This window comes from Monodelphis domestica, chromosome 8 (genome assembly GCF_027887165.1).
Source record: "Monodelphis domestica isolate mMonDom1 chromosome 8, mMonDom1.pri, whole genome shotgun sequence".
Lineage (NCBI taxonomy): Eukaryota > Metazoa > Chordata > Mammalia > Didelphimorphia > Didelphidae > Monodelphis > Monodelphis domestica.
The window spans coordinates 47491095-47516205 of record NC_077234.1 but is presented as its reverse complement, the minus strand read 5'-3'; the positions used below and the strand labels follow the sequence as shown (position 1 = coordinate 47516205).

Below are 25111 nucleotides of genomic sequence, written 5' to 3'. Positions count from 1 at the left end.
AAAAAAAAAGGATGACTTTTACTAACAACAAAACAGCAGTAATAACAACTAGCCATTTACTTGGGGGCAAAGCGCTTTACATGTTAACAGTGTGCTATTATTATCCCCGTTTTTTACACATGAAACAGGCTGAGAAAGCTAGTTTTTTGCTCAGGGTCACACAGATCGTGTCTGAAACAAAATTTGAACTCAGCTTTCTGACACACATCCCCTCCCCCCCGGACCCCTTTAAAGTTTCCTTCCAGGCCTAAAAATGGGTGCGTGGGTTTCACTTAAGGTGCACCCGGAATCCTGCGGATCCCAGATTCCCTTATTCTCACGCCTGCGCGCAGCGATCCTCCGGCCCGACCTTGGGAGAAGAGCGCGAGCGCGTGCGCGTGCGCGGGTGGGTGGGAGCGTGAGAAGGAGAAGGATTCCTTCCTGTGCTTGCGTCTGCATTAGCTCGGGCTCGCGCTCGCGTTCGACTCGGCTCGCGCTCGACTCGGCTTGGCTCGGCTCTACTCGGCTCGCGCAGCTGCTGGTGGCCCGGCTCGACCCTTCCCTGCTCAGTGTCGGGCTGAGCGGCGGCCGCTGCGGCTGGAAGACGATGAGGTTCTTGCTGCTCCTGCTCATGGCGGCGGCGGCGCTGCAGGGCGAGGCCTCGGCCGACACCGGCGGCGTGCCGGGCAAGCGACTCAAGATGCAGTACGCCACGGGGCCGCTGCTCAAGTTCCAGATCTGGTGAGTGCGGTAAGGGGTGGCGGAGGCTGGGACCCGGCAGCCAAGCGAGGCCGGGGCTGTGCGGCCTAGTGCGGGCGGGCCTCGGGGGAGGACGCGGGTTGGGGGCGGGGGTCTCCGCTGCTGGCGACACCCACGTGCTGCAGGGAGGGGAGGGGGGCGCCTCCAAACTTTGACAGTTGGTTTCCTGAGCCAATGGTGCCTCTCGGACTAGCCACAGCCCTGCAGCTGGGGCTGGTGACCTGCGGGTTCGAATCTCATCTCCGTGGCCTTGCCCCTGCTTCGTCAATGCAGGGCCTGCTTCGGGTGACCTCTGGGGTCCCTCTTCACGCGGGGCTTCGGGATCCTTGGCCTAGAAGTTGACATCCCGAGTTCCGGTAACCGACTCGTGGTCATTGAACCTGTACAGGATGCGATTAGGCGTTCCCCCATCCCCCGAGGGGGGGTTCGGGCCACCCCAGACCCCCCAAATCCCAGAACCCGCTAGAAGGGACCCCAGAGGCGATCGGGCAGACCCCGTCTTTCTGCAGGTGAGGAACGGGATGCAATGAGGCGCCTTCTTTCCGGGGGCACGAGCTGCCCTAGACCCCTCAAATTCCCAGAACCCCAAGAGTAAAGGCAATGGGGCAGAGCTGGAAGGGACCCTAGAGACGATCGGGTGAGCCCCTTCATTTTGCAGATGAGGCACTTAAACGCCTGACTTAGCAAGGTCACTCAGGTAAACCAAGCCTGGCTTACGAACTCATGATCCAGGGCTCATTCCCCAAGACCAGGAAAACCGAAACCAACCTGGTTTCATTTTCGTTAGAGCCCCAAGCCAAGCAGGCTTCGATTCTTTTTTTCTTTTGACTTTTTTCTTGAATGATTTAGAAAATTATAATTCTTAGCATTTTAAAATAGATTCACTTGGAAAAACAATGAGCTTGAAACCAGAGGAAGCAAAATGCAACTTGCAAACTGCAGTCTCATCGTGTCCATAAAGTTCTTATCCTCAACCTTCACCCCAGAGTGCTTTCTGATATAAATGTCCACTAAAAGAAGCGCTCGTTTTCCCTTTTTAAATGCTACTTTTATGCAAGCCCCCCCCCCCTTTTTCTTCTCTTCAGAACTTGAAACAGCTCATAAAACAAGGTCCCACGAAAGGCAATATCATGTTTGAACATCAGGGACCGCGTGCTTGAGCACAGCGATGCGCAGGGCTTCCCTCCAGATTGGTGGAGTGGAAACAGCACTGAATCTGAAATTGGAGGAGCTGGTTCTGAATACGGGCTCAGCCACGCCTAATCCTTGTGATTTTGGCCAAGTCATCCCTCTTCTGGGGTCCCACTTTCCTTCTTTACAAAAGGATCCCCTAGGTCCCTTCCAATCCCTAATTAAAAAAATAAATAAAAAACCCCTTTCCGTCTTTTTTTTTTAAATAATCTAAGATCTTGGTATCAGTTCTAAGACAGAAGAGCAGCAAGGGCTAGGCAGTGAGAGTGAAGAGACTTGCCCAGGATAGGTAAGAAATGTCTGAATCCAAATTTGAACCCAGGTCCTCTGGTCTCCAGGCCTGGTATACTACCCAATGTACTCTTTTCCAGTTCATTTTTTGCTTGCCTTCACCAGCTTTTATTTCTCAGTAGAAACAGAAAACATAAACCAAAACCTCTTCACTAATTATGATAGAAACTAAACATTCAAATAGTAGGGCTTTAAAATTGATTTTAATCAGTCCCGCCTGCTTTAGGAAACTGACTTTTTTCCTTGGTCTTTTATTCCCCCTTTGATATTTTACAGTTTCAGTTTAGCTTTTAGGGTATTTATAGACTTTATTCCCCAACAAATATGATAAATATGATAAATGGTTTTAGATGAATGTACATCTGGTCAGAAACATTCCATATACAAAGTTGGCTTTTTACTTATTCAAAATGTTGTGCGTATCTCATTTGAGTGATTTTGAAGCCATATGTGACATTAATTAGGATTTTTCTGATTTTTAAATGAAGATTTGGCCAAAAGTCATTTACAAATTTGTCCCTGTTGTGCGGGCTAGAGTAAAATATATGATGGCTATAACTATTTTGTAGTTTGTGAAACATTCGATTTGCTTGGAACTTTGATCTCATCGATGACCTTCAGTGGGTTTTAAGTTTTTTGATTTGGGATTTTTTTTTTGTTAGTCTTTCATATGGGTAACTAATCTAGGGCTTTTCATCTTTTGCAATTCTTGCTTAATGTGCCTCTTCATTAAGGTATAAAGTACATATCTAAAAAGTAACAGGTACAGTAATAATGGAAATTAGCAAAAGAATATACTTAAATTTATACTGCCTATACTGTGGATTGAAGGCCATGCCTTTGGAGTCAGCTTGCCTCTGTTACATGTTGGCTTTAATATGTAGGCAAGTCCCTTCATCTCAGTGCTCATGCCTACTCTGTATTGGTGGAAGGGGTTCCCTAATTGAGAGCTACCTGACCCCAGGGAAATGGCAGGTCTAGTTTCCCCATAACTGGTTATTGGGGTGGAGGTGTTGGGAGCAGGTGAAATGGAAGGGAAATCAGTCATAAGTTCCATTCAGACAGCAACTTGTGAAATAAGTCTTAATAATTTTTTTATACTCATTTAGCAGATCAAGAAAATGAAACTCAAAACATTTTAGTGACTTACCCAAGATAAACACTAGTGGCAGATTTAGACCTTAAAACTGGGTCTTCTGACTAATCATATATATTAGTTCCACCTACTCAACTGCTACTGTCAAATTCATTTGAAACATAAAAAAGTCATATAAACTTAAATGTTCATTAATTATAATTGAAAAAATTCTGTAACCAAAGGATAAAAGTATTTTCATGGGGCTTTAAATTATTTTAAAGGAGTTTTTATTTTTTAAGTAATTCATATTTAGCATAAATGATTTTTCCATAAATTTGTTTTGAATTTGACATTACTGTTTTCCAACTCTTAATAATCTGCTCTGGTGTACTGTTATTACATCAGCATAGCAACACACCACACAAATGGGACCAGAGGGAGACATATCGTGTTTTGTTGTTTTTAACAAGACAAAATTCTCTTCTATCTTTTTGATCATTACCAAATGCCACAAGATTGCTATAGTGTTTTTTGGGTATTTGGTTTTTAATTGTAAATTGATGGAGGGAAGGGGTTGGGTGATAATTTTGACAGTGATGTCAGTTTTATATATGGAAAGTAAAGAAGTAGCTGCATAACCAAATGCCACAAGATTGCTATAGTGTTTTTTGGGTATTTGGTTTTTAATTGTAAATTGATGGAGGGAAGGGGTTGGGTGATAATTTTGACAGTGATGTCAGTTTTATATATGGAAAGTAAAGAAGTAGCTGCATATTTGAGCTTTTAAATTTTTATCTAAAATAAGTTTTCTTAACCTGAGGCAGATAGTGTTCCTTTCAGTTTTCTACATCTGTGTATGGTGAATTTCATTGTGTATAGATTTATTCCATAGATGAGTTAAGGTGATTCTGAGAAAGAAAAACAAAAAAGGTTGTTATTGTTAGGGATTCTTCTCTTCCCTGATTTGACTCCCATCATTTGTTTGGCATGTATAAAGCCTTAATTGTCAGGGTAAGATAGTTAAGAGGCTTGTATCACAAGTATCTTTCCCTTCCTTCCTTCCTTCTGGTTCCTCCTACAAATGTTAGGCTTTAAGGAATTTTAAGTTCATAACATTTAATTGATTATTGCAGTTTAAAGAGATAATATTGGTCCTAACTTTTTTTGTTCTGCCTTTGAGGGGATGATTATTTAGTTACTTAATGCCTTTGAGAAGTTGACTTGCTCACAGGGTATTAGAACTTCTTTATCTGCCAAAGTGTCAAAACATAATTTTAACGCTTCTAAAAATGCACTGTTAATAAGCTTAAGAATTGAAATTCTTTTATTTTTCCTACCTGTGACTTTAGGGAAAACACCTTCTGGATGGAGTTGGTGAGTGAAACAGTCCCTTAAGATAGATTTGTCTTTAAATTTCTGTGTATATGTTATTTGGAGTCAGGAAAAAAACAATAAAAATAGAAGTTCTATGGAATGAATATGTGGTATAGTGAAAAGAGTGCTAGATATGGAGTCTGGACCCCAGACTCAGATGCCAGTTTTGTTACCTACCTACCTGCTTTTTGGGAGCTTCATTTGCTTTGTAAAATGAGGAAGTTGGACTACATGACTCTAAGGTTTAATTAATTCTGAGCTTATAAATGCAGGTGTATTGCAAATTAATTATGGTGAAATTCTGGAGGTTATATTAGTTACTACAAACACTAGTAACTTACAGTTGAATTTGGCTCCCAATTTAAGGAGAAAGGTAAAAATAATTCAGTGATAGAATATCACATAAAGTGACAGCTTCCAAACATTAGATTGATGATTTAAAACATTTTTTTAAACTTACCATAATATGTAATAGTATTAGTATGCAGTAGCTACTAATTAATATTAATAGTATGCATAGAATACTTTTTTAAAAACAAAATCTGTAGCATTGAATTCAACATTATAGCCATGGTAGATATTATTTGCTTATTTAAAAAACAATTCATCATTTCATGTTGTCTTAGGATACATGTTAGAAGAATTTTGATGGGTTTTAAAATTTCATCATCACCTTTTAAGGCCTCTAATATGAGTTTGCCAGCTGGTAGAAATTTTATGTTAATATTTCACATGATAATACTTCCTAATATAAATTAACACCTTTTTGCTTTTTGATATTTAAGAGTCCTTTCAGCTCTAATAGAAGTGTGTATGCTCTAAAGACTGACTTCACACTGATGGAATTCAAGTCCAAGAAGCTTGTGCATTGGTCCTTCTCAGATGGCAAAGTCTGATATTGGCAAGCAGAGCTTCCCGTTAATTAATGGGGACCTATAAGTTGCAGGAAAGGAAGCCATTTCATAATTTTGGCCTTAATGCCAGCAGTAAATTTCCCAGCTCTGTGCTCGGGAATAAGGAAACCTTGTAACTAGGGTTTAGCATAAACTAATAATAAGGCTTGATGGAAGGGTTCCAGAACTTTGGATTGATCCTCTGTGGAGGATTTGTGGGAAGAGAGCATGCTTGGTCTGTGTCTATGGGGAGAGTTTCCACAAAGTACTTTTATAAAGTCTAGATGTCACTTTATCTTAGCATTTCTGAAACTGTGTATTATGAAAATCTGGTATTTTATGAAGGGCGAATAGGGCGAAATCCATAAAAAATTCTTGATGCTTAATCAAATCTCCCTCTCAAAATAATTAATTTTGAAATTGTTTTGATTATTTAGTTTTCATGGGTGGCAGTTTTTCAAAATGACAGTAGATTTGATTTCCTCTCATACTGTTCCAAAATGTGCCCAGCCCCTCTTTTGGGAGGATATTCCAGATAACCAGGACCAACATTTAATGACTTCTTTAATCCTAAAAGTGCTATGGGAAGCCAGATGAGTTTGGGCAATTCTTTGCTGCATTCTTTGCTCCTACCCAGCTCCCTTTCTGTATTCCTTCTTCCCTTCCTTCCTTGTTATTATTTCCAGTAAGCATGGGAGATAAGAAAGCATGCATTTGTACGCTGAATTTGTACATCAGCAATGATATTCATGTCTTACATTATGAAATGTATGTACCATTAAAACTGTAAAAGATGCAGTTATATCTTCTAAAAATCTCAGAACATTCTTTTGTAACTAAGAGCACAGAAAACTTATGGAAATATAAGAATTGAATGAGTTTTTAAAAAGATTCTTTTGTCATGGGATTTATTTAGAAGAGAGATCATCTAGCACAGTTTCAATTTTACAAATGAAAAAACTGAGGCTGATAGAGGCTGTGCTTTATCCAAAGGCATCTAATCAGGAAACTAGCCTAGTGTAGGATTCCATATTCTGTTTGCTTCCTTATACCATGCAGTCTTTCCAACTTAAGGAAAAAAGAATAAACTCTAAATCCTTTCAGTGTATTTGCTCATTCTTTGGAGTGCTGGAGCATTTACCAAGTGATAGTTTGGCATGGCTTGGCATTTGTATGCAGGTATATACAAGTTGTTTATGGGATTTCCCTGCCTTTTTCATTCTCAATGTGGAAGGGGTTGTGTTACTGACATGGAGCTACTTATTGCCATTGACTTGGGTTTGTTGCTGTAGAACTCTCAAGGTCAGGTAAATCTCCCTCTGCTTGTCAGCGTATCCATTTTGTACTCCAGTGAGCAGATCTGACTTCAGAGTGTTCACAGCTGAAGTGGTGCTTAGGAGTCACCTAGTGCAACCCCCTCCTTTAAAGATGATGACAGCTTCTAAATAGCATGCTGAGATTCACACAGGAAACAAGCAGAGAACAAAGTTTGAAATTACTTTAACTCCAGGTCAGGTGTTTCTGTTGGACTGTGCCTTCCTGGTTAAATCCACAGATACATGTGTTCCCGTTCAGTTTTAATAGTAGAAAGAACAAAGAAGATTCACATAATTTTAGGCAAAGCACAGTTATTGAATTTGGAATGGAGGAGGAAGATGCTGTTAAATGATAGAAACCCCAATGAAATTCTCACCTAGTATAGTCCTTTGTTTTTGAATGAGGTTTTCCTTCCTCATGCCTGGGCTGGATGTGCAGTGGCCACTCCCAGTGATCATTCTAGAAGCTTCCACCTGCTGTCTTTCTAGTCCACTCCCCCCTCCCCCCCATAACCATATGGAGGCAGGTCTCAGTTCAGATCCCTCAGACCCCCCCCCCCCCCCCCCCCAGCTTTCTCAGCTGTAGAAATCACAGATGTGTGTCACCCTACATGGGGCAGTTCTCTCCTTCCTTTGGAGTGTACAGTAGAGACTTGTGTGATAGGGAAAGGACAGTGCACTGGATGTCAGAAAGACTGGCCAGAGGGTAGTTGGATAGCTCAGTGGACTGAGAGTCAGGCCTATAGGTTCAAATCTCACCTCTAGCTGTGTGACCCTATGCAAATCACTTAAGTCACTTAACCCCCATTGCCTAGCCCTTACTGCTCTTCTGCCTTGGAACCAATACATAGTATTGATTCTAAAATGGAAGGTACGGGTGTAAAAAAAAAAAAGCCTGGCCAGAGTCCCTCCTTTACTTTTAACTAGTGTGTGACTTTGGAACTAGTGTCTTTGAATCTCAGTTTTTAGAAAGAAGATATTTGTCAGCTTGCTTCATAGGGTGTTGTGATTATAGGAAAGAATATATGTGAAAAGACTTTGAACAGCACATCATCTGTAGAAACAGTTTTATGCTACTTTTTACATTTTTGTGCATTTTCTATTTGTAGTCAGCTGACTTTCTCTAAGCTTGTTCTGCTTCTTCTAGACCGAGATCTAGAAGAAAGAGACCATGAAAAAAATTTAAACACGTCAGAGTATTGATCTAGATATTCTCTAAGATCCTTTCCAGCATTAAATTCTATGTTCTTACAGGGTGGTTTGTTTTCATTTTAACTACTAAGAATTTTCTCTTTACCTAGGTATTCTAGACTATCATTTGTTCTTTATTTGCTCTTTATTTTACTAGTGTGGCATATAGACTTTCTCCAGTTTTTTGCATAATTTTTTCTTGCTGGAAAAGATGAAATCAGATTGTTTTTAGTTTTGTGAGACACTATGCTCATTTATCCTTATCATTTGTTATACCTTCTCCCTGCTGGCAGTGTGATATAATGATAGGATGCTAGATAGGAGTTGGAAGAGATCTGGTTTAGCATTCCCTTTCTGACATTAGTGGTATGACTTTGCCTCTGAACAGCATTATTTTTCTCATCTTTAAAATTGGAATAAGAATACCTATGTTATGTAAATACCTGTGAAAACCTTAAATTGCCATTTAGGTGTCTTGTGGGGGTGTGTGTATGTGCATTTTCTTATAAAATCTGAAATTGTCAGACATTCCTTTGCCATCAATGGATTGGTTAGATCAGATAATGCTTAAAAATGAATAAGGAGAGGACAGCTGGGTAGCTCAGTGGATTGAGAGCCAGGCCTAGAGACGGAGGTCCTAGGTTCAAATCTGGCCTCAGACATTTCCCAGCTGTGTGACCCTGGGCAAGTCACTTAACCCCCATTGCCTAGCCCTTACCACTCTTCTGCCTTGGAACCAATACACAGTATTGATTCTAATACAGAAAGTAAGGGTTTAAAAAACTGCATAAGGATACCAATGAAGCCAATTATAGCAAAATATAATTATCAAAAATATTTTTTAGAATAAGTACACAGACCCCAGGTTAACCCTTATTTTAGATAATTTGTCTTCCCTCTGGTCATGGTTGAATAGTCAAGTTTTTTAACAATAAACATCTATTTCCCATTATTTATGTTCATTCAGTATTGTGATCATAGGATTCTACAAATCTTTTCTTTGAATTAAGAACCCTTATCTTCTTTCTTACGATCAACACTAAGTACTGGTTCTAAGGCTGGAGAACAGTAAAGGCTAGGCAGTTGGAGTTAAGTGACTTACCCTGCGGTCCCATAGCTAGGAAGTGTCTGAGGCCAGATTTGAACCCAGTTTCTCCCATCTCCATGCCTGATTCTGCTACCTAGGTGTCCTTTTCCTTTGGATTTTCTGAAGTCAGTTTTCCTAAAGTCTAGCTAGGTACCTGCTAGACTATGCCAGATATTTTCATTTCTTTCTATTATTACAACTCAAGTGAAGTCACTTTCTTTTACATTTCATGACATTCCTACACCCACAATTTTTTTGAGTCAAAGCAGCAGTTCCCCCTTGTTACTTCTGTCCTCTTTCAAATGAAACTCAGCAAGGTAAGGCAAAGCAAGGATTAATCCTATTTTCGCTTTTTTCAGGCTTTAACTTGCAGCAGATGTCAGGGTAGTTAAAGTCTCCCCTTGCTACTGTAGTTTTCCTCAGTGTGGTTTTATAATCTGTATTAGGAATGTATTCATTACTTGTTGCCCAATAAATCTATTTCACTTGCTTTAGAAAATGACATTTGGTAACCCATACTGTGTTATTTTTGTATATATCTTTCCACAAAAGATTCATCCAATATGGAGAAGGCCTCTGGCTCTTTAACATTCCAGGGAAATTAGCATACTGATTATTCTATGACTGGCCTGCCCCCCTTTTCAGTGATACATAGCTTTATGAAATCTTTTACACCCTTTATTGTAACTGGTCAGTATTGACAGTGTATATTATATTCATTCTGCATTTTATTTGCATTTTGAATCACCTGCAGTTTTAAAATGCCATTGTCCCTTCCCAAGCCCCAAATCTAGGTTACCCCATTGTGATCTTCTTTTTCCATTAATACTCATGTGCTGCTGAGCCCTTGAAAGGCATGTAACTATGCCAACTGAGTTGAATACAAATTTGTTATCTAATCTCAATTGGGTTCTTGCTGTTGCATGACAAGCCTTTGTTCTTCTCTGATTTTTCTATGACTCTCCAGAGCAATTATTTCAAATCTTTTCCTCTCTTCAAACCTAGAGCATCTTCTTTCTTTAGCTAATGATCAAGTCTCTTGCTTCTTACTTTCCTGAGGAAAATATAGACCAGTGATGGCAAACCTTTTATAGATGGAGTGCCAGGCCCCAACCTTACCTTACCCTCCAGACCAAGTGCCGCACGCTCCCCTCCCCTCTCCCCCTGCTCCGACTGCATGCTGTGCCTCCCCCCCTTACCCCTTACAGGGGAAGGGAAAAAGTGCTCCCATTGAGCTGCTAGACAAGAGGGATGGGTGATGTGAGAAATGTCCTCAGTATAGAGAGGGGGAGAGGAGTGGCCCAAGCACTCTTTTGTCCTTCAACTCTGCCACCTGTGAGCTGTCCACCTTCCCCCTGTGTGCTCCCATTGGGCTGCTGGACAGAGGGGCAGGTGAAAAAATTTTCTTAGGCACAGTGGATAGGGGAAGGGGAACAGCTCTGCCTGAGTCCCTCTAGTAATTTCTAGTAATAAATTCTGGGGGCTTGGGGGGGGAGGGTGGTCGAGTGCCCAAAGAGAGAGCACTATGTGCCATCTTTGACACCTGTGCCATGGGTTTGCCATTACTGATATGAACCAATAGTTAGCCTATTCTCAATAGTTCCTTTTATATGCGCTTCTGATGTATTTTATCTATGAGTTTTTATATACTATTTTTTCCTTGTGAATAAACAGTAGAACACAAAACTTTAGTAGTCTAAGCATAGTATGATAAGGATAAGAAGGGAAGGTTCCAGCCACAATGGTAGCAATTGAAAGAAAAAAGAAAGATTATTGACAAATTGGTTCTGCTCACTGACCAGAGGAAACTAAGCAGTCTTAAGAGCAAAAAGGCTAGGGGTAGGAGCTGCCCCCAATCTGGAGTGTTGTGAGTAATGCAGTTGAGAAATTAGTAGAAAGATCCCCCTGGATTGGTTCTGAAAGAAGTGTTCCTGGAAAGCTAACTTGGCTGATCATTGCATAAGGCCCAGATTCTTTACAGGCACACAAAATAGAGTAGAAGATGATCCAAAGTATAGAAGTAGGCTTTCCTCAGTATTAAAGGAGGAAAAGAGACCTAAAAACAATGAAAGAAGTATCAGTGTATTGTAAGACTATCATCACACTGGTTGAGTATCAAATAATTGATGATTTTATTATTACCTCCAGTTTCATTTATCATTCTTAAACCACTGAGGACCTCTGGGAAGTTCAGATTCTGCTTCTGTACACTGATAATTCTTTGTATCCTCTAAAACCTGGCAAGAGCAGTGAACAAATAACCAACTCCCCTCTCTCAAAAAGTCAACTAAGAACAACCCCCAAGCTCTTGCCTAAGAATAATGAACCTGGCTGTATTTCTTTGACTGATAATATTCCTGTCACCTCATAAGAATGTTGTGACAAATTATCAAAAGACTAGAACTAGAACAAGGAGAAAGTGACTTTTGAGGGTGATAAAAGGGATGTTCAAGAATTGCAAAACTTAAAACGATTCTCAGTACTGAAAACAGCATTATCACTGTAACAAATACTTATTAAGTATCTGGCCTGAAGTTTTGGTTTTTCCTTTCTCTAGGGTCAAAGATGGTAAATTTTTTTTTTTAGAACCTTGATCTTATTTATTTGAAGCTTGTTACATTAGAGACTCTGGGACTCTTTTTTGTTTGAGCTTATTTACCTCTCTCCCAATAGAACTCTTCTATTCTATATTGCCTGGCGCATATATATATATATATATTTTTTTTTGCACTTTAAACATTATTTTATTTGTTCATTTCCAAGCATTATTCATTGGAAACAAAGATCATTTTCTTTTCCTCCCCCCTTCCCCCCCCACCTCTCCCATAGCTGACACACGATTCCACTGGGTATCACATGTGTTCTTGGTTCGAACCCATTTCCATGTTGTTGGTATTTGCATTAGTGTTCAGAATCTCTCCTCAGTCATATCCCCTCCACCCCTGTAATCAAGCAGTTGCTTTTCCTCGGTGTTTTTACTCCCACAGTTTATCCTCTGCTTGTGGATAGTGTTTTTTAGATCCCTGCAGATTGTTCAGGGACATTACACCGCCACTAATGGAGAAGTCCATTACCTTCAATTGTACCACAATGTATCAGTCTCTGTATAATGTTTTCCTGGTTCTGCTCCTTTCGCTCTGCATCACTTCCTGGAGGTTGTTCCAGTCTCCATGGAACTCCTCCACTTTATTATTCCTTTGAGCACAATAGTCCTAATTGGCATTTTAAGCACTTAATAGTCTGGTTTCAACCTATCTTAATGTATTTATTCATCTTATTTCATGCTATTCTTCCTTATTCTGCATTCCAATGCTGGCCTGTTCTCTCTTTCCCATATAGGGCATTCCATTTCCCTCCTCCTTTCCTTTGTATAGGCCATCCTCTACAATGCACCTTGTCTTCACCTATTTCTTGGAGTCCCTGGCTTTTATCTAGGTTCAACTCTGGCATTTCCTTCCACACTTTCCTAATTCCCCCCAGAATTAAATGTTTCTGTCCCTTCCCAGCAATTTCCTTTAAACTGTTGAATAGACATTTTGTATCAATTTACTTTGTGTCTGTGGTGTCTCTTCCCAGGAGACTTAAAGGTTCTCCAAAGGTAGGAGCTGTTAGATTTTTGACTTTGTATCTCCAGCACTATATAGTGCCTTGCATGTGTAACTGGCACTTAAATTTTTAATGAATGTAATTGTTATAAGAAATTTGGTTATTTCACAAAGTTCTTTCCAAATGCCTTTTAAAACATTTCATTTGAATTCTTTATTTTAATAAATTTTACTAAGTTTTATGATCCATTTTGTCTCCCTCCCCCTTTCTGGAGCTGACAAGCAGTTCAGTCTGGGTTATACATGTATTATCATGCAAAACATTTTCATATTCGTTTTTATAAGTGAATAATCTTATAAAACCAAAACCCCCAAACAGAAAACTAAATAAACAAGTGATAAATCATATGCTTTCATCTGCATTCCCACTCCCACAGTTCTTTGGAAGTAGATAGCCTTCTTTTTCATAAGTCCCTCAGAATTGTTCTGGATCATTATATTCCTATTAGTAGCAAAGTCTATCACATTTGATCCACAATATTGCAGTTACTATGTATAATGTTCTCCTTATTTCACTTTGTATCAGTTCATGTTGGTCTGTCTAGCTCTTTATGAAATCATCCTGCTCATCATTCCTGATAGCAGAATAGTGTTCCGTCACCATCATATACCACAGTTTGTTCAGCCATTCCACAATTGAAGCACATTCCTTTAGTTTCCAGTTCTTTGTCACCATAAAAAAGAGCAGCTTGAAATATTTTTGTGCAAACAGGTCTTTTCCAGTTTAAAAAAAAAATTTCTTTGGTATATAGATCTGGTAGTGATATTGGGTCAAAAGGTATGCATTCTTTTATAGCCCATTTGGGCATAATTGCAAATTGCCCTTCAGAATGGTTGGATAAGTTTACAATGTCACTAGCAAGGCATTAGTGTCCCACTTTTGCCACATTCCCTCCAACATTTATCATTTTCTTTTACTGTCATACTGCCAAAGTGATACCTCAGAGTTGTTTTAATTTGTATTTCTGTAATCAAGAGGGATTTAGAACATTTTTTCATATGATTATTGATAGCTTTGATTTTTTTCATCTGAAAACTTCCCATTCATATCTTTGAATATTTATCAGTTGGGGAATGGTATTATAAATTTGATGTAGTTTTTTATATTTGAGAAATGAGGCTTATCAGAAAAATTTATCGTAAAATTTTTTTTCCCATTTTGTTGCTTTCTTTCTAATCTTGGTTGCATTGGTTTTGTTTGTACAAAACTTTTTTAATTTTTAATGCTCAAAAAGCATTGATTTTACATCTTATCTCTTGTTTGGTCATAAATGATTCCTTTCTCCATAGATCTGACAGGTAAACTATTCTGTTTTCTTTATTTATAATATCACCCTTTGTGTCTTAAGTCATATATCCATTTTGACCTTATTTTGTTATATTGTGAGAGATATTGATCTAAACCTAATTTTTGCCATACTGTTTTCCAATTTTCCCAGCAGTTTTTGTCAAATAGTGAGTTCTTATCCAAAAAGATGGGAACTTTGGGTTTATCAAACACTAGATTGCCAAGGTCATATACCCCTAATCTATTCCATTGATCCATCCTTCTATCCATCTTAGCCAGTAACAGATTGTTTTGAGGATTACTACTTTATCCCAAATGTCTTATTCTGGTACGCTTGTGAACCTGGGTTTTTGGAGATGACTTCTTCCTATAAGAGAATAATGATCTGCCCAAAGTTATGATATAAGCATTGGCCAAGGTAAGGGGGAAGCTAGTTTTCCTAATCTTGTTTTCTTGTATCAGCAGTTTTCTTACTTTCTTAAAAGTCAGTCAAATCAACGCGTATTTATCAAATATCTACTCTATGTCAGGTACTGTGCTAAGTGCAGGGATACCAAGAAAGCTAAGAGATAGTTCCTGTTCCGAAGGAATTCATCCTAATGAGATGGATAACGTGGAAACAACTCTGTACAAACAAATACTGGTTAGTGTGGAGAGAATCACTGGAAATAATTAACTTAAAGGAATGTCACAGAGATTCTTCTAGAAAACATTCATGATACAGTTGCTATCCTTTTAAAAACTTCAGATCATGGTATGCTTTTTAATATTTTTCTTATATCAAGACAGCACTTTAAATACAATAAACTCAAGTTTTTATTGACTAGAATCATAAAATTGGGTCACAGTGTTAAACAATGTTACTTCCATGCTATCACTTCATTTTGTTTCTTTTTTGTGAATAAGTTTTTGTTGAGATCTTCCCTTTCCTACATCATTATAGTTATCTCATTTCCCTTCTGAGAAAGCCATCCAATATAACAAAAAGTATTTTCTTAGAGAGGAAAAAAAGTAGCCACAACTGATTTTTAAAAAGTCTGAAAATGTGTAATGTGTAGCATGTGGGGTCCTTCTACCTCCACATTTCTTCATTGTAGTCCTATTTGAAAATCTTTATGATTTTGTTATGTTCGCTTATACTTTTGTGTATTCTTTCTGTTTACATTGTAATTTCTGTATAGATTGTTTTCTTGGCTCTGCTTCAGGGAGCTCTTTCTTTGCCTGTTTCTCTGTACTTCATTTCTCACAGTGCCATAATACTCCATTTTATTCAAGTATCACAGTTTGTTTAGCCATTCTCTAGTGGATGGGCATCTACTTTTGTTTCCAATTTTTAGTTATCACAAAAAGTGCTGTAGAGATTTTCTTCTTATCAAAGACTTCCCTAGGTATAAGTTCAGTAAAGGATGTCCTGATTCACAAGGTATGGCCATTTTGGTCACTTTGTTTTCATAATTCCAAATTGCTTTCCAAAATAGTTATGTCATTTTACAGCCCTGCCAATAAGGTATTAGGGTGCCCAACATTCCACCAACACACCAACATTGCTGTCCTGTCCCATTCCTACTGTTTTTCAATTCTGTCCTGACAAGAACAGTTAAAAGAGTTCTCATTCAGGGCTGTGGTGCTACATATGCCCTTGTACTGCTTTTGAAGGACTGTCCCTTGCTACCCTGTTGCTGTGTGAGCAAAATTCTGTGGCCTGGATTTGGGGTCTCCACAGCACTGGAAAGAAGGAGCAGGGCCCTTACTGATGGATTGTTTTGTGAGCCCATATTTCAGATCCTTGGATCTGCTAGTACAACCTCACTGCCAGTAGGGTGGAGGTGGAGTGCTGAGTAAATTCTCAGGGTCAGTGAGCATCAGTTCATAGTTTTCAGGTAAGTTTAGTTTTTTAAATCTTCTTTTGGATTCTGAATATCCTGAGCCATGGAGGCACCTGCAGTTGCATTATCTTGGATTCACAATATCTGTTCTGGAGTGGATTCTGGTCATGGGGATTACAGAAAACGTTATGCCTCTGTTTTGTTGCTCACGTGACCTGGAATTAGTCACTTCATTTCTTAGACCCATATCTGCTCCCTGAAGAATATCCATTTGGTTTATAGCTAGAGGGCACAATAGATTAAATAAAAAACTTACAGCACTTTCTTTTTGCTGAAAATCAGTTTTCAATTACAGAATTCTTTTCTACACAGAACAATATGCTTTTAGGAAATGGGAAAGGTTAAAAAAGAGCTAGCCATTGGTGGTTAGCTGACTCATTCATCTTTGCCCAGAGATTTCTCCACAAACTACCTTTATTTTACCTTCTACTTGCCTCTTTTAGTGCTGCCAGGGACAAGATGATGGGTCAAGAGCCTGTAGGTCCTGGGTTCAAATCAAACCTCAAACACTTCCTAGCCATGTGACCCTGGGCAAGTCACTTAACCCCCATTGCCTAGCCCTTACCATTCTTCTGCCTTGGAACCAGTACACAGTATTGATTCAGACAGAAGACAGAAGGTAAGGGTTTAAAAAAAAAAAGACAGTGACAGTTACATAACTGATGAGTGGAATAGTTTGGTGCTCCTGAATTCCACTCTGGTATTCTTTGTACTATAAAAGTGGGAGATAACCATTACATTTTCTCTCTACTTATTGTCCTTTTTTACTTCATGTCCTTATCTTTTTCTTTTTGCTTGGACATTTGCAGAACTATATACTTTTAATCTCATCACTTCCAAGCTCAAATTTCAGAAGAATACAGTGAACTAGCATAGCACTTCTCACATGTTGTATGCTTTATGAAAATAATTATTGCTCAAAAAGACTATAATTTGTGCAAAATCTTTATTTTCTAAGATACTTAAAAAAAAAACCTAAAAAATGTATCTTTTGGGGTGAAAAGATGAGTAGGAATCCATTGCCTGGATTGGCTTCAGACTATTGTTTAATATATTTTAACTAGAACCATTTAATAAATGACTTTTTAAATCAATCAGTATTTTTTTTTTACTGGGCTTTTTATACCGTGCCTAAATAAATCTTGGGTAAATAGTTCTAAATCATTTAATGCATTTTTTTTCTTATAGTGTTTCCTGAGGCTATAGGCGGGTGTTTGAGGAGTACATGCGGGTTATTAGCCAGCGGTACCCAGACATCCGCATAGAAGGAGAGAATTACCTCCCTCAACCAATATATAGGTGGGTATGTGATAGTAAACCTGATAAGAAATAAAGAAATTGAATTCTGAGTTTAATGGATTGGTTTAACTTGAAATCAGTTGGCTTGGTACCCATTATTTTTATCATATTTAAGCCAGTTTGCCTTGTATTTTCATTTATTTTGCCCCTCATTGCTGTAATGGCATTTCTTTATAAGTACCATAACCATGTTTATACAAGTAGAAGTTTTTTAATTTTTAAAATTTTTTAAAAATTATCTTCAGAATGGAATTTTTAAAAAACATTTAGCTAAAATTAAATTTAGAAAATTTACTTTTCACTTTTTCATTTAGTAAGCATTTCGTTTCTCTCCCACTTTCTTCTCCTGCTTCATTAATTGAAGAAAACACCCCCCCCCAAAAAAAAAAATTCTTCCTAGCAAACATGCATAGGCAAGCAAAACAGATTCCCACATTAATCATATCCAAAAAAACATGTCTGATTTTGCATTCTATCACTTCTCTGTCAGGTGATTGGTAGCATCTGTAATCATAGTTGGTCATTGTGTTGATCACACTTTTAAGTCTTTCCACATTTTTTGCCTTGATAGTGTAATATTATTATATAAATTATTCTCCTGGTTCTGCTCACTTCCTATATGTCAGTTCATACAGGTCTCCCATGGCGTCTCCAAAACTATCTCTTTCATAACATCTTCTAGAACAATAGTATTTCATTACATTACATGCCATAATTTGTGTGGCCATTCCCCCCAATTAATCATCACTCCCTTAGTTTCAGTTCTTTACTACCACAAAAAGAATTGCTATAAATGTTTTGATTCATATGGATCTTTTCCTCTTTTCTTTGACCTCCTTAGGGTAAAAATACAGTAGTGGTATCATATACAAGGTAAAAGAGCCTGCAAAGTTCAGTAACTCTTTGGGCATCGTTCCAAATTGCTTCCCAAAAGGGCTAGACCCAATTCACAGATCCACTAACAGTTTATGAATTTACCTGTAGCTCCTTTGACATTTATCATTTTCTTTTCCTGTCAGCTCTTCCAGTCTAATAAGTATGATGTAAAAGTTTTAGTTTGCAATTTTCTAATAATGCTTTGGAGCATTTTTTTCCACATAGTTATTTATGGTATATATTTTTTTCCTTTGAAAACTCTTTCTTATCCTTTGACCATTTTTCAATTGGGAGATGGCTCTTATTATTATAAATTTGAACAAGTTCCTCATATATCTTATAAATGAGACCATTATCAGAGAAATTTTCAAAGATTTTTTTCCTGCTGCTTCCCTTTTAATGTTAACTGTATTAGTTTTATTTGTGCAAAACCTTTTAAATGTTTTGTAATCTTTAAAAAAAATTTAGTATATTATTTATGGAGGAAAAATATCAAGAACTCAAAAACTTTTATACAATGATTTAAAGTTTTAAGTGCTATACTTTTAAATTGAGGTAATATAGTTATTTAAGTTAAACACTTAAGCACCTTTTTTATGGTGGGTATTTGGGAGACAATAACAAAAATTTTAAAATAGTATCTGTCCTTGATGAGTTTATGGCTTACAACAATGATTCATGGCATTGTTTAAAAGTTTGTTTGTTTTTTAAACTGAAAAATAAATTTTAGTAGCTATTTTAGTTTACTGTGCAGTTTTACATATGCCTTTCAGAAATATTTTTATACTTTTGAATTAATGTAATTAAACAAGAAAGAAGCATTTCATAGGAATTTGTTTCATCATATGTTGGCTTGTAAATAGCAATGATGATGGCAAAATCTGGAATAATATGTAAGAAAAAAGAAAAATTCAGGACAGGGCATGGAAATAGGACAATTTTGTTAATTTTGTTAAAGTTCTTTACACATACATATTTCATATAAACCACAAATATTGAAAATTTACAGTTTCATGTATAACCGTATTTCTGCATATTTGTATATTTGCTGATTATTACATTTATAATAAAAATGAATTTTTCTCTTCTTTTGATAGACACATAGCATCTTTCCTGTCAGTCTTCAAACTAGTATTAATAGGCTTAATAATTGTTGGCAAAGATCCTTTTGCTTTCTTTGGCATGCAGGCTCCTAGCATCTGGCAGTGGGGCCAAGAAAATAAGGTATGTATTTGATCTTCATTTCAAGTTGAAAGTGAAAATGTGGGATAATATTGTTATTGGAAGAGCTTGGTACTTAGCTGTGAGCTGTTGGTAGTGGCAGTGATGGCTTTTGTTTTGTTTTAGTTTGGGGAATTTAATGATTTCTTTTGCTACATTACGGATGATAGGTTGGGTGTTCTTAAGTTGGAAGCAGGAAATTTGGTTTTCAATCCTGTACCCAGCACTATGTGACAATTTGTATAAGATCTCTGAGGCTTAGATTCCTTTGTGGAAAAGGGAGTTAATAATACTTGTACTGCCTACCTCATGGGACTGTTGTGGGGAATGTGCTTTGTGAATCTTAAAGCACTGTGAAATTATCCATCATTCTTTTTTTTCTCTTCATCTGTCCTATTAAGTATTATTTCTCCTGAAACACCAGATTTCCTGCTGTCTATGCCTTTAAAAACCAGTTTTGTGTATTTTCTTAACTTCTTACTAGGATGGAATTAGCTGATCTCTCCTGGACAGCAGAGAAGTATTTTGTTTCTTGTAGATCTCCTTGGCCCTCCTTGAATTTTTAGAATTTGGGAGTTAAAGCTGTTTCAGCAGGAACTGAGAAGGAACTCTGGGAAGAAGGGGAGATTGGCATTCACAGAGTGGCAGAATGCCAGTTGTTGTTATTTTTCTCATATAAGCTTATGATAGTTTGCTAGAAATGTAAGCCTGCTTATGTTTAGTTTTATAATAACAATTTAAAAACCCTACATAATAGGCCTCTTTGTGAAGTTGCTGAATATTGCATCACTTCCTTTGTGAATAATTTTAAAAGCTGTTCAAATGAACCACACCACTTGTATAGTTGTTCTTTTATTAGAATTATTTGGGCCATTGAGATCCTTCTTTTAGATATATTTTCTCCAAACCACAAATAAGGATTCTTAGAACTGAATTAGTACTGACATTTTTTAATTTTTTTCTTGCTAACATTGGACATTGGGAATAGAGCTTGTGTGTAAACTATAGAAATGTGCTAAGGAAGAAGAACAGAACTTATCAGATGAAATATTTGTTTCAGATAGAGAATGTTGGGAATTTAACACATCATGTATTAAGTTTTTTCCTCTTAAAAATCACATTCTCTGAAATATAATAGCAATATTTAATCTTTTTTTCTTTCAGATTTATGCGTGTATGATGGTTTTCTTCCTAAGTAACATGATTGAGAACCAGTGTATGTCAACAGGTGCATTTGAGATAACTCTAAATGGTAGGTTCTAAATATTTTTCATATTTATTCATATTCATTATCTTACTCTTCAGGCATGATAATACAAAACTTTTTTCCTGTCATATAAGAAAACTGCTCACTTTATGTACCTTTGAGAGAATAATATAAATTATTTTTGTTAAGGGCACTGTCACCCTGATTAGAGGATATTGTTGAGTTCTTTGTAGATTTTTAAGCCTCTTCATCCTCTATGTCAAACATTAGTATATAATAATAGCTAGTGTTTCTAGTGTTTTAAGGATTGCAAAATACCTTAGTTACCTCAATTTATCCTCACAGCAACCCTGGGAGATAGGAACTATTTTTAGCCCCATTTTATAGATAAGGAAACCAAGACAAATAGAGGTTAAAGTGATTTTCCCAGGTTCATACAATTATTAAATTTATGAGGCCAAATTTGAATTCAAATTCAGTCAGTCTTCTTGATTCAAAGCCCCCCTCCAAGCTGCCACGAGAGGTACATTAGGAAGTATTTTGATTGTTTAAAATAGGGTAACATTTTCTAAATTCTAGTTGACCATAGAGCTATCTTTAATTATTTGGATTATGTTCTTTCTCTAGATGTCCCAGTGTGGTCGAAGCTGGAATCTGGTCACCTTCCATCCATGCAGCAGCTTGTTCAAATTCTTGACAACGAAATGAAACTCAATGTGCATATGGATTCAATCCCACATCATTGATCACAGCCCCATCTTTCAGCCCTGAAAACTCTTTTGTAAGTAGTTAAAGTGTAGGTACTGTGGCTACCTAGCAACAAGTAGCCAAGCCCTGGAGATATCCATTTTGATTCAGCTTTCAGTGACCTGTTTCTTTAATGTCTTTATGGGAACTGTTGACGCATAAAAATATCGTTTGTTGAATCTGCCAACATGACATATACTGGTATTCATTTTTTCTGTCTTGTGGCTCAGGTTTCTTAGCATTGCCTGATCCCCTGTCTCTCAAAGTTTGAGGAGGGAAAAAATAAAACGAGATTGAGAATAAACTAATAACACAATCACCATGAGCTCCCTTGCCCAGTTAATAACTGTGGTACGGCCTATCTACTAATCGTTAAAAAATTAGTTTATAATAAGATAGTTAAGAGATGATATAGTCAAATCGTAATGAACTGCATGCTTAATAACTAAGAACTGTGGGGTAAATGCTTTTTAATTGATAAAACTATTGGAACAAGTAGAAAATATTCTTTCTGAATGGGCAGTTTCTACTTACCTTTTCCCCTTAATGTAGCTATTGACCTCAGATTATTTTTTTGTGGACTGTTTTCTTGTCTTAGCAAAAAGAAATAATTTATACTCTTGGCAGATGAATAACCACATATTAAGTTCTCATGTATTAAACAGAATGTATGTGTATACACCTCCCCCCCCCCATTTTTTTTTCAAGAAAAATAGAATTTTTAACTTACTAAATTGTAGGTAAGTAAAGAAGAGCACACATGGACATAAACAAGGTATATGTGTATCACATTAGTCCAAGACCACGCCACCCCAAAATATAGGGAATCCCTAAAAATTATATGTTTGAAAGGGAAAAAAATGCACTCAAGCATATACTGAATAATGATTCCATTTATGATAAACATTTAACCATTACTTTTGGAATCTACCATCATATTCCACATGAGAAGGTAGAAATGGTAATATAGAAAGCAAAGATAGTAAAGACCAATTGGAGCAAAGTTTATACAAAAAAACTATCTGTGGTAAGAGACCCAATATTAAAGATATTAAAGGTTTTATTCTAAAATAACTGAAAGAAAGCAAATATAACAAACACTTAGGGAAAATAATTGATTTTACTATTACAGAAAAGGTGATCTAGGAAATATTGGTAAGGGACAGCTAGGTACCACAAGGGATAGAGTGCTAGGCCTGGAGTCAGGAGGACCTGGCCTGAAATCTGGCTTCAGACACTTCCTAGCTTTGTGGCTCTGAACAAGTCACTTAAGCCCATTTGCCTAGCCTTTACTGCCCTTATGCCTTAGAAGACAGAAGGTAAGAGGTAATTTAAAAAAAACGGAAGGAAACAAAGGAGAACACCAGTAACAGGCAGCCCAAATGCCACTGTCTATAAAACATTTTTTTCCAAGAAGATTCTATGGAAGGCATTAACATAGCCCTGAAAATAATATGAGAGCAGGAACAAGCAGGCTTTGACAAAAATATTCTACATTTTTACAGTTGTATAGTTAACTGAAAGGTGAAGAGAAGAATATGATTCCATTATGTTTGTTCCATTGTTGTTTGTTGGCTATAAAAAAATATTGGTTCAGTATAAGGAAATACAGCCTTTGAGGCTGTCTGACAATAGGGTAAGTCAGTTGTGTGTGTGTGTGTGTGTGTGTGTGTGTGTGTGTGTGTGTGTGTGTGTGTGTGTGAGAGAGAGAGAGAGAGAGAGAGAGAGAGAGAGAGAGAGAGAGAGAGAGAGAGAGAGAGAGAGAGAGAGAGAGAGACAGAATTACTTTAAAGGTGTAACAATTGAGAAAATTTTGGCTCTGTAATTATTCAAAACAGAATGTGTGCTCACTAAAAGTGTTGGTTAGTACTTGGAGGCTGTTTAGAGCAGAGTCCACATGGGAACAGAATTCCCTCTAAAGAAATCCTTTAGATGTTTTAGTTTGTGGATAACCTTGGGCTGAGTGTATCAAGTTTATGAAGGCTGCAAAGCAATCTCCAAAAAATTCACCCTCACAGTAGGATAGACCAAATGAATGACGATATGCAGTTGGATAGAGAGCCCATAAAGCCCATAAAGCTGGTCTATTAGCAGGGTGCTGGCAAGGTGCTAGAGACTGAGCTGAGCCTGGAATCAAATTAGGAAGAGACTGGGAGAGGGGTGGTATTTGAATATTGTACCATGTTTTCAATAATCCCAAGCTTTCCCATCTCTTTTTTATTATTTTGTTCCTGTGGTGCTTTGTTGCTTTGAATCACAGTTTCCAAAGAATGATGGAAAGATGTTTAGGGGGGAAATTGACTGTTAGTATTTCACAAATGACAAAGTGTGCTAAGGAGCAACATGAGGATTCCATGAAAATTTATGATGAGAAAAGGAAGTGGGTTTCTTGGGTCAATACGAAGAATGAGGGTCATCAGACAGACCCCAACCCGCCCCCCCCAAGGGTTTCTTGCATTGGTGCTCATTACATGAAGAGTGTCCCAGTTTGCAAGGGGGCATGCTCTGTGAAAGACTTAAGAAATGGACACAAGCAAGAATGACTCAGAACAGCAAGGCATGGAGGGGAAGACCCACATTGGGGACATCGTAGACACAGGTTAGGAGGAAAAATGCAACCTCTTTCTGTAGATGAATGTGAATGTTAACATCAGACTTGTGAGCATGTTTTTGCTTTTGAGGAGCCATATTCCTCATTTTGCTTCATATCTGATTCAGGGGACGGCTTTTCTGAAATCATCTTCTTTATTAATATATTTCAGGCATTAATGGATTTTTGCGAGAGCAGCGTGGTTGGCACCAATGAAGGCCTGTACTGAAGACAGCAAGCTGTTAGTACAGACCAGATACTTACTTTGCAGCCTCGTTGAACTTCTTGGAAAACCTTAATGCAAGACAGTCTTTCGGTGCTGGCATGTTTTGGAATACTGCACATTCATGGAGTGCAATAATACTGTATAGTTATATTTTTTTTAAAGGGTTAATTCAGCCAGTTAATTGTTTTAAAATGCAGGCATTACTACTTGTAACTTTATTTCTTAGTCATGTTTGGGGGAAAAAGTGGCAAATTGAGTTGATACCTGATTTTTTTTCCTTGAAAGATTGATGTCTTACATCTGTTGTGATTTTATATGCATTTATGTTCTTTTTGTAGTTTAAAATGGATATTTGGGGAAATAGCTGACATTCCTAAGTACTTTACAAAAGTCTGTCAAACATCTCTAATTTGGTTATGTCCTGTTTGTATGGTTTTCAAAATATTGCAAATTGTGAACAATGCATTATACTAGATTATGAAAAAAATCTGTCCTGAGTACAACACCATTTTTGTGATTCCAAGAGAACTTCTAAAAGACCAACCGCTTTTTCAATCCTATTGTCTAGCTCAAGTGTCTTGCCTTGACCAGTCTAATGAATTGATTAACTGGGCCTTTATACTTATCCTAAATATAAAACTAAGCAAATTTAAGTTAAATAAAAAGTTTTCATTTCCTGTGTAATGTGCCTTTAAGCATTATATTTAATAACAACTTACCTAAATCTTTTTTCTTTGTTTACAGAAAATCTAAGAATGCATACTTGAGTTATCTAAATGATAGCTCATTTTTCTGTTAGCTGAAATGCTTATCATGTTCAGGAAAATGCAGTTGTATCCTCTTTATAACTTTGCTGCTGGGGAAAAAAATGACTACTCATTTACCTAATAGGGTAAATATGCTGTATCAGGCTTTTATCAGATTTTTTCTGTTTGCTGGAATTAAAGTCTGATGCATGGTCTGTTGAATGCATGTGAAAACAAACCAAATTATAATGGGATTCTACT

General features: G+C 37.4%; 1 protein-coding gene across 1 annotated transcript; it reads left to right on the top strand.

Moving 5' to 3' along the window:
• The first annotated feature begins 351 nt into the window (after nt 1-351).
• Nucleotides 352-24788, top strand: SELENOT (selenoprotein T). Its single transcript, XM_016425232.2, has 6 exons — nt 352-720; nt 17127-17237; nt 19211-19337; nt 20499-20586; nt 21169-21322; nt 24051-24788. The coding sequence occupies exons 1-5, from the start codon at nt 587-589 to the stop codon at nt 21285-21287; spliced, it is 579 nt and encodes a 192-aa protein (XP_016280718.1). The 5' UTR covers nt 352-586; the 3' UTR covers nt 21288-21322; nt 24051-24788.
• The last annotated feature ends 323 nt before the right edge of the window (nt 24789-25111 follow it).